Source organism: Oreochromis aureus, linkage group 3, assembly GCF_013358895.1.
Source record: "Oreochromis aureus strain Israel breed Guangdong linkage group 3, ZZ_aureus, whole genome shotgun sequence".
In the NCBI taxonomy this organism is placed as follows: Eukaryota; Metazoa; Chordata; class Actinopteri; order Cichliformes; family Cichlidae; genus Oreochromis; species Oreochromis aureus.
The window spans coordinates 100,687,889-100,702,777 of NC_052944.1; the positions used below are offsets into that span (position 1 = coordinate 100,687,889).

The following is a 14,889-nucleotide window of genomic DNA, read 5'->3' on the forward strand; positions in this document are numbered from 1 at the left end:
CTCTGAAACCTGATTGACTATAGACTGGTCGCACTTATGCCTGGTGCCATGGTGTCTTTTGAGGAGCTAGTATTAAAAGTCCTCAGAACATGTCCTAGACTCTTCACACTACTGCCACAGTGAAGTAAGCTTAGCAGTGCCTGCACTACCTCAGGTCAAAACTCCCGGTGTCCTTCTACCACTCCTCCATAAAGAGACTGCCATCATCTTTCATTAATGTTCCTCATCCACAGAGAAAAACAAATGAAAATGGATCATAAACAGGGCATAAAAAAACCCCCAAGAGGCTGGCCCATCCCCTCAGCAAACTGCAGACAAACACTACTTCAGCAGGGTCATGAAAACCATCCGTGACTCTTTAAATCTAGGCCATCACCTGTTCCACCTGTTGCCTGAGGGCCTGAGGACTCTGAAGACGAGAACGAACAGATTCAACATCAGTTTCTTCCCACAGGAAATAATGACCCAGAACACAAACCACTAAGAACAATTGTTCAAGTGCAAGAATTCCAAAACAAAACGGCAAAATATGTTTTAAAATATGCATATAGTGGATATTTTTTTTAGACTTCTTTTACTTTGAGTATTTATGAAAGTTTAGATCCTTTTATTAACTTGTACTTATTTTTAAATATTGCTTACATGTGATGGAAATTTTGTTGTTTTCAAATGTAATGACAATAAAGTCTTTGAATATGAACTTGATTACTACCACTGTAGGCCACGCCCCTCTAGTCATGTGATCATGTGGTTTGTAGGAACGCTCCTCTTCCTCAGAGGATCCACCTGTGCTTCCTCTCCTCTCTCCTCCACCTGTTACAGTGAGGGAACGTCCTCCATGATGGAGGAGCTGCTGGAAAGTGCTGAGAGTTTCCTCCAGAGTGAGACCTCTGTCACAGTTCAGAGGATCTACGGCAGCAGAGACCTTCATGGACACTAAAAGTCTCAAACACACAACAACAACATCTCACTGACTCCACTCTGACATCACTGATCAATAATCAAAGAACACACAGATCAAACTGATTGATCAGCCATCAGAGGAGTCGGATCAATGGAGCTGCTTCTGTTCCTGATGTCCCCTGTTTGATCCTGGACCTGAACTCTCCCTGCAGAGGAGACACAACACAGTCAGACACACACAGTAATTTATAGGGTGCTAGTGTCCTTTTCCTAATAGTCACTTTATTCTTTTTTTACTCAAAAAGATAAATCAAAATATAACTTTGTTGTTAATATGTTAAATGGAAAATGTAGCCTGCCTAGTTAAAATTTCTATTCAAATGTCTAAATTCTGTAATAAATGATTAATCATCAACTTTTGGATTCATGTCTGGGACTGAGAAGAAAAGAACTGTACTGCCGACCTAATCAACACTATCTTGTGATCATCTGGAACAGCAGAAAACAGCATTAATGCTGTAACGGTTAAACACAGATTTGTGATTCATATGTGATTTTTGCTGATAGGGAATTATGCTTAACACGGATCAGAATATAATCAGGCAGATATAATTATATTAGGTTGACCAATATAAGAACATGAAAATCAGAGCTGGGCAGTAATGAAGTAGAAATCGTTCCTTACTGCAGTAGAATTTTCAAGTATCTGTAGTTATCCTGACAACTTTTTACTTTTAGTCCCTGTAAAACAAATAGCTGTACTTTCTACTTCTTATAGACTTGTTACTTTAGTTTCAGTGGTTAAAGTAGGCTGGAAAGAGTGCAGCTGGTGTCTCACAGTGTGTTGCAGCTATAGGTTCAGCTGCTGTATTACACAGGGAGAGAAAAGAAAGGCACTCAGAGATGGAGAAAGATAAGAAAGACAGAGCAGGAGAGGAATGACAGATTTAAACACAATAACTGCACAGTTGTGTTTGATAAACCTGGAATTTAAAGCTTAAATGTAATGTCATCATTTTCATCACATATTGGTTTTGTAAACGGTGTGTTTGATAAATTATGTATTTTCGTATTGTTAAAGCTTCTGCAAAAAAACTAACCTATACTTATTTTGTGAATTCAAACGTTGCATGAGAATACTGGTTAGTTTTGTCCAGGATAAGCAGGTTAGGTTGTGTTAGTGTGGTGAATTCACAGTAAAGCTTTGTGCTGGACTGCCTTACAGTGACTGCAGTGCTCATAATCAGTTAGGTTACATCAAGTGTAGCAGAGATTAACTTGCATTTAAGATGATGTTGCTTAGCTTAATTTACTGAATACCAAGTTTATACTGTCTATTGTAAAGACAATATAAAAGGTATAGTGTATACTGAGTGTCGCCAAGAGAGATCAAACTGCTGCCCAAACTGTCGACTTACAAATTGCTTCTGTATTTTTGGCTTTTCTTCCTCAAATTATTGGATTGAATTCTTAATTCAGAAGGACTTTCAATTTCACCATATTTCCACTGAATTCCTGTTGATTATTAACAATTCGGATTAGAGATAAATTCGCCACCCAATCCAGCTGTGCTCATTCTCTCCAACCACTCTTCTCTGAAAGGTAAGCAGCACACCCAGGCTTCTAAAATGAATCAAATTTTAACAAGTGCCCAATAAAGAGGGCAGGTGCTGCTAACAAGTGTGGACCAGTCCTGCAAGGCTACTCTGGAGCCTGTTCTTCATATCAGTTAAAGATAGGTGGACATTCTAGTGATTGGGAGGTAGTCATAGTCTGTATAACTCATAGTGCATGAGTTAATACTTTATTCATCAACAAATCGATTTACTCTGCCTTACAGAAACCTGGTTGCAGTCGGATGATTATGTTAGTTTAAATGAATCAACACCCCGAGTCATTCTAACTACCAGAAACCTCGAAGCACAGGCCGAGGGGGTGTGTGGCAGCAATTTTCACACCAGCCTATTAATCACTGTAAAAATGACAGCCTCAACATGGCATTTAATCTGTTATTAGACTCAATTGGCTTCTCTCAAACTTTAAACGAACCCACCCACCACTTTAATCACACTCTAGATCTTATTTTAACATATGGCATAGAAACTGAACATTTAACAGTGTTTCCTGAAAACCCTCTGCTGTCTGATCATTTCCTGATAACATTTACATTTACAATGATTGATTACACAGCAGTGGAGAGTAGACTTTATCACAGTAGATGTCTTTCTGAAAGTGCTGTAACTAAGTTTAAGAATATAATCCACCCACTGTTATCATCTTCAATGCCCTGTACCAACATAGAGCAGAGCAGCTATCTGAACGCTACTCCAACAGAGGTTGATTATCTTGTTAATAATTTTACCTCCTCACTACGTACGACTTTGGATACTGTAGCTCCTGTGAAAACTAAGGCCTCAAATCAGAAGTCCCTGACTCCGTGGTATAATTCTTAAACACGTAGCCTAAAGCAGATAACTCGTAAGCTGGAGAGGAAATAGCGTCCATGAGCCTGGTTCTGTGGGAGGTTTCTTCCTGTTAAAATGGAGTTTTTTCCTTCTCACTGTCACCAAAGTGCTGTTGTTGTGTTTGTTGTGATTTGGTGCTATATAAATAAAAGTGAAAAGAATTGAACTGATTAAGGTTGGTGAAACCTGCAGTCAGCTTAGACTGAAGAAGTCATTTGCATAAATGAGGAAACGTTTTTCAGACTGAAAGCGCTGCTGCTGGCTGTGCGATTGGCCTCCTGTCCTTACGCCACCACTGCCTTCAGTGTGTGTGGCCTCGAGACTTGCTCAGGAATGGACTCCTGTGCTACCGACCACTGGGTCAACCCCCTGAACTGTTTTAGGTTTTGTTGAGATGAAATTATTTGAAGTGCCTCAATTCTACGCTTTATATTAACTAAAATGCCATATAACCATAAAGTGGAGTATTAAGTGGACACGGCCCTGAAAATAAAGGCATCAGACTACGTGTCAGGATTGGACCCTGAATATCTTCATGATCCTGTGAATACATAGGCCTTAACTAATAAACTTAACACACACACAAATAATGAATGAACAAACAAACCTTTGACTTTGAGCACCACTATTTTCTTTCTGATTAACGTTTCCTTTCTCCAGACTAAACATCTGTATCCTCCACTGTCTGCCTCTGTGGGCTGTTTCAGGGTCAGACTGAGGTCTCCAGTTCTCAGCAGGTCTTTGTTCACCTTCGTTCGGTCTCTGTAAACCTGGTGCTGTTCTTCAGGCTGGTCAGAGCCGTTCATATACAGGTGGACCTTCCTGTAATTGTCCAACCACTCCACTTTAGAATCTTCAGGCAGGTTTTTTGAGGTACTGAAGGGCAGCTGGACAGACTCCGCCCCCTCCTCCACCTCCACCTGACAGACTGAGAGGACAACAAACACAACATGAGCTGTTACATCATGAAGGAGACATGGAAATCACTGCTATTTTTTGGAGAATTTTAAGTGGCTATACATCAATACAACAACACAACCATTATGTACAAAAAACCCAAAAAGAAAATGCACAGAAGAGCAAGAAACTATAAAATAATCTTTTGTTTGGGTTGTTTTTCCTTTTACACATATTTGTAGTTACAAAAATTTCAGGGATATATCCCTCAAAACTGTAAATGCAAAAAAGTTGCACAAAATAGTTTCCAGCCACAGGAAATTTATTCTGACTGTCTTAATAGTTTCATTTTTGAGATTTTGTGCATCAAAATAAAATATTTCCAACAGTGCAATCTCAGTTCTAAGAGTCCAGGAAACTATACAGAAGGGCATAAAGTCAAACATGGTTTTCAAAAACACCAGTGAACCTTTGAAAAGCCCTGTAGGCAAAAACTATGTTTCCCAAGAAAATGACATAATTTCCAATTTTTGCAGTTAATGACAGATATGCGATAGTTCAAGTTAACAACCTGATGATATTTATTCCAACGTAAAAAGTGCTATAAACAGCTGATCGGACTGGCAAAGTTTGTTTCTCGATTATAATGGGGTTTTTGGCTGTTTTACGTCATCTTTGCAAAGCCATATGTGGAAGGAGCCACAGTTTGACCGTGATTTAAAAATAGTAACGCAAATGGGCTTAAAAGCGTTAAGGACAGAGTGCATTGAGTGAGTCACGACACTCACACAATAGACAAAAACAATCAGCTGTTGGTACCAAAAAGCTACCAGGATTTCATTGTCTAGGCATCCAGGGGGATGGGCAGCAGCACTGACCTCTGACTTTCAGCTCCACTTTTTTCTTCAGCAGGATGTTTCCCTCCCTGCTGTAGACGGTGCAGGTGTAGGTGTCTGTGTTGTAGTCTGTGGGGTATTTCAGGGTCAGACTGAGGTCTCCAGTTTTCAGCAGGTCTTCATTCATTTTCGTTCGGTCTCTGTAAACCTGGTGCTGTTCTTCAGGCTGGTCAGAGCCGTTCTCATACACGTGGACCTTCCTGTAATTGTCCGTCCACTCCACTTTAACGTCTTCAGGCAGGTGAAGTGTGGTGTTGAAGGGCAGCTGGACAGACTCCACCCCTGAATCCACCTCCACCTGGGGGACTGAGAGGACAACAAAGCACAACATGAGCTTGGATGGAGACATTTGTGTTGACTCTAACAGGCTGAATGCTGCTGCTTCACTGGGAGCTACAAGAACAACCTAAGTAACATATACAGCTACAACAATGTCCATGTGCCAAGACTGCTAGCAGGGTAACATGCTAACCCTGATTAGCATCTCCTTTTTAATTCACAGTGTTATTGAAACACTGATGCTTTGTGGGGTTAGTAAACTGTACATGCTGCTTTCACGTGCAGCATGTACGTGCATCTATAATCATAATCATATATATGAGGACCAAAGAAGGTTTTTCCTGACATTTGAACTGACTTAGCTTAGCCTGTGTTTTAGCCACATGCTAAACAAACACATGTTCAGAAACTAGAAGATGTTACCTTTCAGATGAAGTCTCACACATGAACTTTGCTCCTACAGTTCATCTGCTGAAGCTTTTACATTTGGCTGGAAATCAAATAAAAACCAAAACAGCCACAAACATCAGACATGCTAACACTGTAACATTATTGGATGGAGCCCACTGAGACTGAACCACCATCATGAGTCTGACCTCTGACCTTTGACCTGTATCTACAGCACTGACCTCTGACTTTCAGCTCCACTTGTTTCTCCGACAGGATGTTTCCCTCCCCTCTGTAGACGGTGCAGGTGTAGGTGGAGTTGTCTCCATCTGTGGGGTGTTTCAGGGTCAGACTGAGGTCTCCAGGTTCCAGTAAGTTTCTCTTCATCTTTGTTCGGCCTTTAAAATCATCATGCTGTTCTCTAGGCTGGTCAGAGCCGTTCTCATACACGTGGACCTTTCTCTTATTTTTGTCCTTCCACTCCACTTTAGCGTATTTAGGCAGGCAAACCATGGTTTTGCAGGGCAGCTGGACAGACTCCACCCCTGAATCCACCTCCAACTTGTAAACTGAGAGAACAACAAAGCACAACATTTGCACTAGTAAAGGTTGCTAGTGATCTTCTGATGGCCTTTTACTGTGGGCTTATTTCTGTGCTTGTCCTGTTAGACCTCAGTGCACCATTCAATGCATTGATCATAATATTATACTACAGAAAACATGCTGCAGGTTTTAGAAGAATTATAGCTTTTCATCTGATAGATTACAGTTTGTTCATGTAAACTGGGAGTCTTCTTAACACACTCAGCGTGTTCCACAGGGCTCTTTGCTGGGAAAAATAGTTTTTTGTTTTATTTTATACATGCTTGCTTTACACAATATTATTAAAGATTACTTTATACATTTTTGTTGCTATGCCAATGAATCCCAGTTATAATGAAAAAGGATACCAGATGGCACAAATCAGTAATTTGTGGGCATTATGGGTAGTGTAGTAGGAGAGACTCACCTGACGTGAAATACTGGCGGAAATAAAATAAAAGTCCTCCAGAAGTGATGAGAACAATGACCAGAATAACTATGAGAGCTTTGAGCCAGGATGGAAACCATTCTGTGGAGGAAAAAAAAGAATAATATGATCTTTGACTGAATGTCATTTATAAATGTAATGAGTAGACCTTCACTTAAATCAAAGAGCCAACATGTTTATTCTGACACTGTTAAAATAATAAAGCTTCATCTGACTGATGTGACATGTATCTACAACAGGTATTTGTTGTTGACCTTTGACCTGCAGCTGTACATCTCTCAGTTTCTGGTTGCCATATTTAAGGTCTGTAACGGAGCAGGTGTAGGTGCCACTGTCAGACAGTTGGAGGTTGGTCAAAGTGAGGTTGAGGTCTCCAGTTTCCAGAGCGTCAGTCTTCATGGATGTTCGGCCGCTGTAATGCTGGTTTTGATCTTTCAGTTCGTCTCCTTGAGGCTGATGCTGGTGGACGGTTGGAGGACTGAGGTCGGAGCGACTCCACACCACTGTGGGGCTGTCCAGTTCAAAAGTGGGAAAATCGCAGGGCAGCAGGACAAATGGCTCTCCCACATAAAGTTCCACAGGCGAGGCATGCTGGGAAACTGAGGACACAGAAAGAGACTCTATGTGTTAATGTGACATTTGTTTCAGCTGCAGATAAAAATGTTTGGTGTCCACCAAAGGAAAATCAGAAGGACTGTGATATTACTGCATTTTAGTGCAGTTTCATTGAAACTTAAATACATTCTGGTTTCTCAACGGGCCAAAATAATAGGAACAGAAACAGACTGCTGTAGTGTCAGCTCACACTGACTCTTTGTGTTCACTACTTGCAGATTTGGCCATATGCTGTTTAATTACAAGGACTCCCATCAGGCACAGGAAGGCACGTACATACGACTCCAACAGGGACATTTGGTGCCATGTCAGAGCTGCACAGTCAATCATCAGTTTGGCTCTTTAGTTTGAAGAGTTCAAAGCAGCAGCAGAGAATCTAAAGTGTGTCACACAGCACCAAGTTTCCTTTGGTCACATATGAAATGTGAGTCAGAGCTTCAGCTACACAACAACACACACACAGCAGCTGATTGTAACATGAGCTCATCTGAAAGCCACCAAGAAGAATCCAGTGATTTGAAAGTTGCTGCTTTGGATTGTTAGTTTGATCTGAATCAGAATCCAGTGTTTGATGGAAATCTCCTCCTGCTGCACTTCAACACATTAAAGAGAGAGAGATGATGATGAGAGCAGAGAGAGGAAGGTGTACTTACCGTGCAGGAGGATCACAAACACCACAAACATCTTCATGTTCCTGTCAAACTCAGAGACTCTTTAAAAGCCCTTCAGGACATCAGCTCACAGCAGCTCTCACTTTCCTCTGCTGATCATCTACTGACACTCTCACACTGCTCACACTGTCACAGCTCAGAGTTCAGCTTCACACTTTGTTAAAGCACATCTGTGGAATGAAGTCCGGCCGGCCACAGATCACTTCTGAGGAAAGAGGAGGACGTCGGCTTTCCTCCTAGTTTCACGCCCGAGCGCTCCGGTTGGAGGCGGCTGCTGCGGCCTCACCCTGACACGCACAAAGCTCCACCTTCAGTCCTGACACTGAAACATCCACTGTAGCTACAATGATGCAGATGTGACCCTCAGCAGCTGGATTTCCTCTCCATAGATGTGTTTCCATGCAGATCATGGACATAAAGCAGCTCCAGGATGAAGAGTGTGAAAGAACTTCTTCCACTACAGTATTCATTACAGCACTGTGGCACTCCACAAACCCTCACACTGTCTCAATCCCTGTTTCCAGTTGGAGCTTTCAGGGTGAGGCTGTTTCATGTGTGAAACTATGAGGAAGCTAAACGCCTCCTCATTCCTCAGGAGTGATCTTATCTTGGCAGGGTGCCATGATGTTAGGCTGAACACACTTTACTGCAAAAGACAATGTATTAGACAATCTACATATATATATATATATATATATATATATATATATATACACCCATCTCACCCCTGTGGGCGGTTTATCCTTCAAGCTCGGGTCCTCTACCAGAGGCCTGGGAGCTTGAGGGTCCTGCGCAGTATCTTAGCTGTTCCCAGGACTGCGCTCTTCTGGACAGAGATCTCCAATGTTGTTCCAGGGATCTGCTGGAGCCACTCGCCTAGCTTGTAGCTTGGGAGTCACTGCACCTAGTGCTCCGATTATCACTGGCACCGCTGCTACCTTCTGTTTTTCTTTCTTTTTTGGGGGGGGGGTTGCGCCTGTCCCTTTTGGTTCTTTAGCCATCAGAATTGCTGTCTGAAAGCCAAAAAAGATGCCCAGTGGACATTACCAAGTGGATCATTACGGTTTTGCCATATTGGCTTATTTGACTGATCTTTGTTATTGTTATTGTTATTTTAGTTTCACTTATTACAGACGCTACCTTCACCCTCCACATCTTCATCTCCATCATCATCTGTATCTGGAAGTCCCACAGGATCTCAGTTCAGTGATTCTTCACCCTTGGGGGTGTCTCCCATTTTGACCTCGGGACTTTCAGGCCATAATTGACATAAATGTTTCTGTGTACTGTGCTGGTCATTTGGTTATGGTGTTACATGTACCCCCTGCCTGCTAGCATCTTGCACCAGCTGTAGTGTCTTAATAAAGTCTATTTATTGATAGATAGTCATAAGCGTGTCTTAGATATTTTGTTTTTGGAATTGATTTTACCCCATTAAAGAGCACCTTTCATTCCACATTTTGTAAACTTCCAAGCACTTTGGGTTTTCATTAACTGATAATTATGAAAAACCCTTGTTGGTGTAGCGGTAGACTACTGTTCCCATAAGGCTGTGCGGGGGGGGGTTTCCGGGTTACGAGTAAAGGTGGGAAACATCACCCGAACGCGCTGCGTCCAGTGTCATCATTTATACGTGGTGTCAGAAGTGGGAACGGCGGTCTCCACAGTATTTTTGAGTACAGTACGGTGCAGTTAACTGCGAGAGAAGTTTTCGCATCGGTAACCCGCACAAGACCGGCATGCAGGTGAAGCGCGGCTGAGGTTGTGACCTGCGCTAGCATCAAGGCGCGTGTGCGCGCTCGGTCGAGCACGAGCCTCACATGTCGGAGGGAGGAGACGGGGTCGGCGCACCGGAAAGCTTGGATTCTGAACGCGAGGAAGCCAGGGATCCACACGTCACGATGGCGACCACGGTACAAATATCACCCCCAGAAACATTCGACTTCTCTCATCCTGCCGAATGGCCAAAGTGGATTAGAAGGTTTGAAAGATTTCGCATTGCAACCGCTCTTGATAACAAATCAGACGAGTATCAAGTTAACGCACTCCTGTACGCTATGGGAGATGCTGCTGATGATGTTCTGGCAGTTTTACCACTGTGCGATGCAGATAAAAAGAAATATGCAACTGTCAAAGAGGCATTTGACAAACATTACGTAGGAAAACACAACGTAATTTTTGAAAGAGCACAGTTTAACTCCAGACGGCAACAGGATGGGGAAAGTACAGAGTCGTTCATCACTGCTGTGCACAAACTTGCAGAAAATTGTGCATTCGGAGCACTCAAAGATGAACTCATAAGGGACAGAATTGTGGTTGGCATAAAAGACAAAAGACTGTCCGAGCAGCTGCAAATGGACTCAGAGTTGACTCTTGCTAAAGCCATTGAGAAAGTTAGGCAGAGCGAAACGGTAAAGAAACAACAATCAATTCTTCACAGCAGCGCGGCAGTGGAGAAAACACTGAACATGGACACAATACGGACAAATACAACACGTGGGAAAACGCAGACGTGGCAGAAGAAAGACCAAAAGCCAATCAAGCAAAGTGAAAAGGCATGTGGCCGCTGTGGTCGCAAGAACAAACACTCATGGAAAGAATGTCCAGCCAAAGAGGTACAGTGTCGAAAGTGTCAGAAAAAAGGACACTTTGCTGTGGTCTGTCGCAGTAGTGAAGCTACAGCGCTACGCGAAGTGACAGAAAATCAGAAAGATACAGACAGCGAGGATTGTGTGTTCTTGGGTGAAGTAGAGACTGGGAGGTCACATCCCTGGGTGCAAATGGTCAAGTTAAATGGGGAAAATGTGTATTTTAAACTCGACACAGGGGCGGATGTTACATCTATTCCAGAGGGTTTGTACAGTCCAGACAGAGATGGTAAGCTGCAGAGACCCGGAAAAAAGTTACTAGGGCCAGGCAGTAGCCCACTCAATGTTAAAGGCTGCTTCGAGGCACAGCTAGCAGTGAAAGGGCGCAGTGTTTCTCAAGACGTCTACCTTGTGTCAGGTTTAGTACAGCCACTGCTAAGCAGGCCAGCATGTGAGGCTCTGGGTCTTGTATACAGAGTAAGCTCAGTAACGGAGTCGGTGACAGATTTCAGGGCAGCATACCCAGACGTTTTTAAAGGTTTAGGCATGCTGAGGGAGTCTTACCACATTAAGATAGAGCAAGGAGCTGTACCGATAGCCCTATCTGCCCCAAGACGTGTTCCTCTTCCCCTCAGAGATGCAGTGAGAAATGAGCTACACAGAATGGAAGAAATGGGCGTTATTTCCAAAGTCACTGAGCCTACAGAGTGGTGTTCTGGCATGGTAGTAGTCCCCAGACCAGCAGGAAAGCCCCCCAGAATATGTGTGGACCTCACACCCCTGAACACAGTAGTCAAAAGAGAGAGGCACATACTCCCAGCAGTAGATCAAACACTAGCGATGATGAAAGATGCTAAAGTGTTCACAAAGCTCGACGCCCGGTCTCGATTCTGGCAAATTCCGCTCACGCCAGAGTCAAGGCCACTCACTACCTTCATCACGCCTTTTGGAAGGTTTCAATTCAACCGCCTTCCTTTTGGCATTGCATCAGCACCGGAACATTTTCAAAGGCGAATGTCACAGATGCTGGAAGATTTTGAAGGGGTGATTTGTCACGCCGATGATGTGCTTGTATATGGCCGAGACAGGCAGGAGCACGACCAGAGGTTGCACTGTGTGCTCCAAAAGTTTCAGAAGGAGGGTCTCACTCTGAATGAGAAGTGTGAGTTTGCTAAAAGTCAAATAATCTTTGTGGGACACAAAGTGTCAGCAAAAGGCATTGAGGCTGATCCCAACAAGGTAACAGCAATCCAGCAGCTGCCGCAGCCTCAGAGTGTGGAAGATGTGCGCCGTCTCATGGGCATGGCCAACTATCTTGCCAAGTTCATGCCACAACTAGCCACAATCACCACACCATTAAAAGAACTCCTGAAAGACTGGATGTGTAATTCTCTGAAGTTATCCATTCATGCCCTATTCAAAGATGGGTTAAGCTGTTAGAAATGTTTACAATAATGTGTTTCGTTTAAATGTAAGTAAACAAATGAGGGATGTGTATAATTTTCACGTTTCAGGATGCTCCGCATTTCTGTTCTTGTGAGCTGTTTGAGTCGTTAGGAAGTATGTCTTTAGCTAAAAGGAGGAGGTGTAGCGGTAGACTACTGTTCCCATAAGGCTGTGCGGGGGGGGGGGGTTTCCGGGTTACGAGTAAAGGTGGGAAACATCACCCGAACGCGCTGCGTCCAGTGTCATCATTTATACGGTTGGCATAACCATTAAACCATATGAGGAAAGATCTTGTGCCGATCTCCATACTGATTGTGACTTTTTTTCTGAAAAATTGCACAATTGTCGCAATTGTCATGTTCTCACCAAGCTTCTGGCTGATGGTCTTTTAGCCCATTGCAGTCTTTTGCAGATCTATAATAGTGCCCTTCATGTCCCCGAAGTTTGGGAACCACTGGTGTAGAGGATGGACATCAGCCAGGATGAGCAGCAGAGCTCTCAGTAGAAATTATTGGGACTCATGATTCTCTTAACCTCCTGCTGATCCATGTAAACCCCTGACTGTACACATTTTCCTGTTTAGAGGTAAAGTCTCCCTCTACAATGTAGCAGCAGAAAATGTTGTTTTTATATGTTCTGTCTTTTTCTCTGCTCAAGTTCTAATTAACTCAATCAAGCTGAGTACATTTATTAGAATAATTAAAATAAAGTTTGCATTTCTATATGTTAATATTATTTATTATCACATTAATGTAAGAAAGGCTCAGGTTGCTTTGCATAACTGCTTGTAGAAAGAAAGTAAAAGGAGCTACTTTTACTCTCTTACTGTCGGTGTTTCTGGGTCATTGAGCCAGTGTTCTCAGTTTTGGACTTTGTCACAGTTTAGTTTTCACATTTTCTCTTTTAGTATGTAATCCTCAGTCTGTGTGCATTATGTTCTGTCCACTCAGATTCAGTTCAGCTGTGTTCTTACCTGTTTTTAATCATAATCAGTATCCATTATCATCCACTGAGTATTTAAGAACTCAGTTTTCCTCAGTTCGTCGACTTGTCATCGTCAATCCCGTGTGTGTGTTTTTAGTTCCGCCAGCCCTTCAGTCAATCAGTCCGTCTCATGTTCTGTCCATCCTACCTTTATAATAAATATAAAATATGGATGTGGACGATGTTTATTAATAATAATAAACATCGTCCACATCCTTCACCAGCCCTGCGTTTGGGTCCTCTCTTCTCTCTCTCGACACAGCGACTGCCTGACACTTACCTACATTTCAGAGCCTCTACTTTTTTACTTTTACTTGAGTAAAGAAGTTGAATCAGTACTTCAACTTTTATTAGAGTATTTTTCAACACTAGCATCTGTACTTCTACTTAAGTAAAGAATGTCTGTTTTTGCCACCTCTTCTTGCTGGTGTCGAAGGGTAGAAAGGTGAGTTTCTACCAGAGGCATTTTAAAACAGAAACTCAAAAATGAGATGTGTCATAGCTGTGATGTTTCTGTAAAAAAAACCCTTAAAAATTATCTACATGTTATGAAGGGCTACACAGAAATGAAACTCAATACCGGTGTGCATGTTTCATCTATCCATCCATTTTCTGTTTCTGCTCCATCCAAACCCTGGTTCAGGTTGTGGGTCAGCCTCTGAGCAGAGAAGCCCAGACTTCCCAATCCCCACCTCCTCCATCTTATCAGTGGAGCACACTTCATTAATGAGCTGGAAAGCAGAAATGTTCCCAGGCTAGCTGAAAGACTTAATCCCTCCAGCATGCCCTGGGTCTTCCCTGGGCCTCAACCCGGTGGGACATGCAAAAAAAATCTCACAAAGGAGGTGTCCAGGAGGCCCTTTGTCAGATGCCCAAACTCAACTGGCTTATTTCAATGCAGAGGAGTAGCAGCTCAAATCTGAGCCCATCTTGGATGACTGAACTTCTCACGCTATCTGTAAGGAAGAGCCACCTTTTATAGAAAGCTTATTTCTGCTGCTTCTAACTGAGATCTCATTCTTTCAGTCACTACCTAGAGTTTACAAAGATAGGTGAGGGTAGTGATGTAGTGCACTGCTAAACTGAGAGTTTTGCTTTTAGATTCAGCTTTCTCTTTACCAGAACAGACAATTGCATCAGCTGGATCATTGCAGCCACGGTCCAAATCCATCTGTCCATAATCCTCCTCCCCTCGCTTGTTAATCCACCAGTGGATTTATGTTTCCACCAGTGGAAACATAAATGTTAAACTATTAAAACGATACTCTTAAAGTAAAAGTAAAGACAAAAAGGATTGGTGCCATTTATTTATTCCAGTCACTTAATTAAGTCATTTAATCCTTGCAAAGCAAAGAACACAAAGAACCAAACTGCTTATTTTGCCTGTTGGTCATTTTTGCTGGCAATTTTGAATAAACCTCTTTAACCTAGCTCATCTGACTGTATTCATGTTTGCCAGTCACAATCAGTATGAATGTAGGAGTGCAATGTAGTCTGTGCAGTCCAGCATATCACAATTACTAAATGGGGGAGGAGCCTGTGGAGGGCCCAGCAGCAGAGAAGCAGTTTAGAGTGAGAATTTAATCAAGGCGACAAGAGGCAGACCAACCGAGCGGTGGTGTATCAATCTGACAATTGGCAAACAGGTGAGAAGACACACCTCCAGCCATCCAGCAGAAAGGTGAGCCATGCTCTCTCTCTCTCACACACACACAGACACAGGGAAAG

The 14,889-nt window shown here is 42.7% G+C and overlaps 1 protein-coding gene across 1 annotated transcript; it reads right to left on the reverse strand.

Moving 5' to 3' along the window:
* Nucleotides 1-364: 364 nt before the first annotated feature.
* LOC120434846 lies at nt 365-8,672 on the reverse strand. Its single transcript, XM_039603309.1, has 6 exons — nt 8,126-8,672; nt 7,112-7,456; nt 6,837-6,938; nt 6,070-6,396; nt 5,202-5,467; nt 365-409 (listed from the first exon to the last, which is right to left on the reverse strand). The coding sequence occupies exons 1-6, from the start codon at nt 8,160-8,162 to the stop codon at nt 365-367; spliced, it is 1,122 nt and encodes a 373-aa protein (XP_039459243.1). The 5' UTR covers nt 8,163-8,672.
* Nucleotides 8,673-14,889: the final 6,217 nt, after the last annotated feature.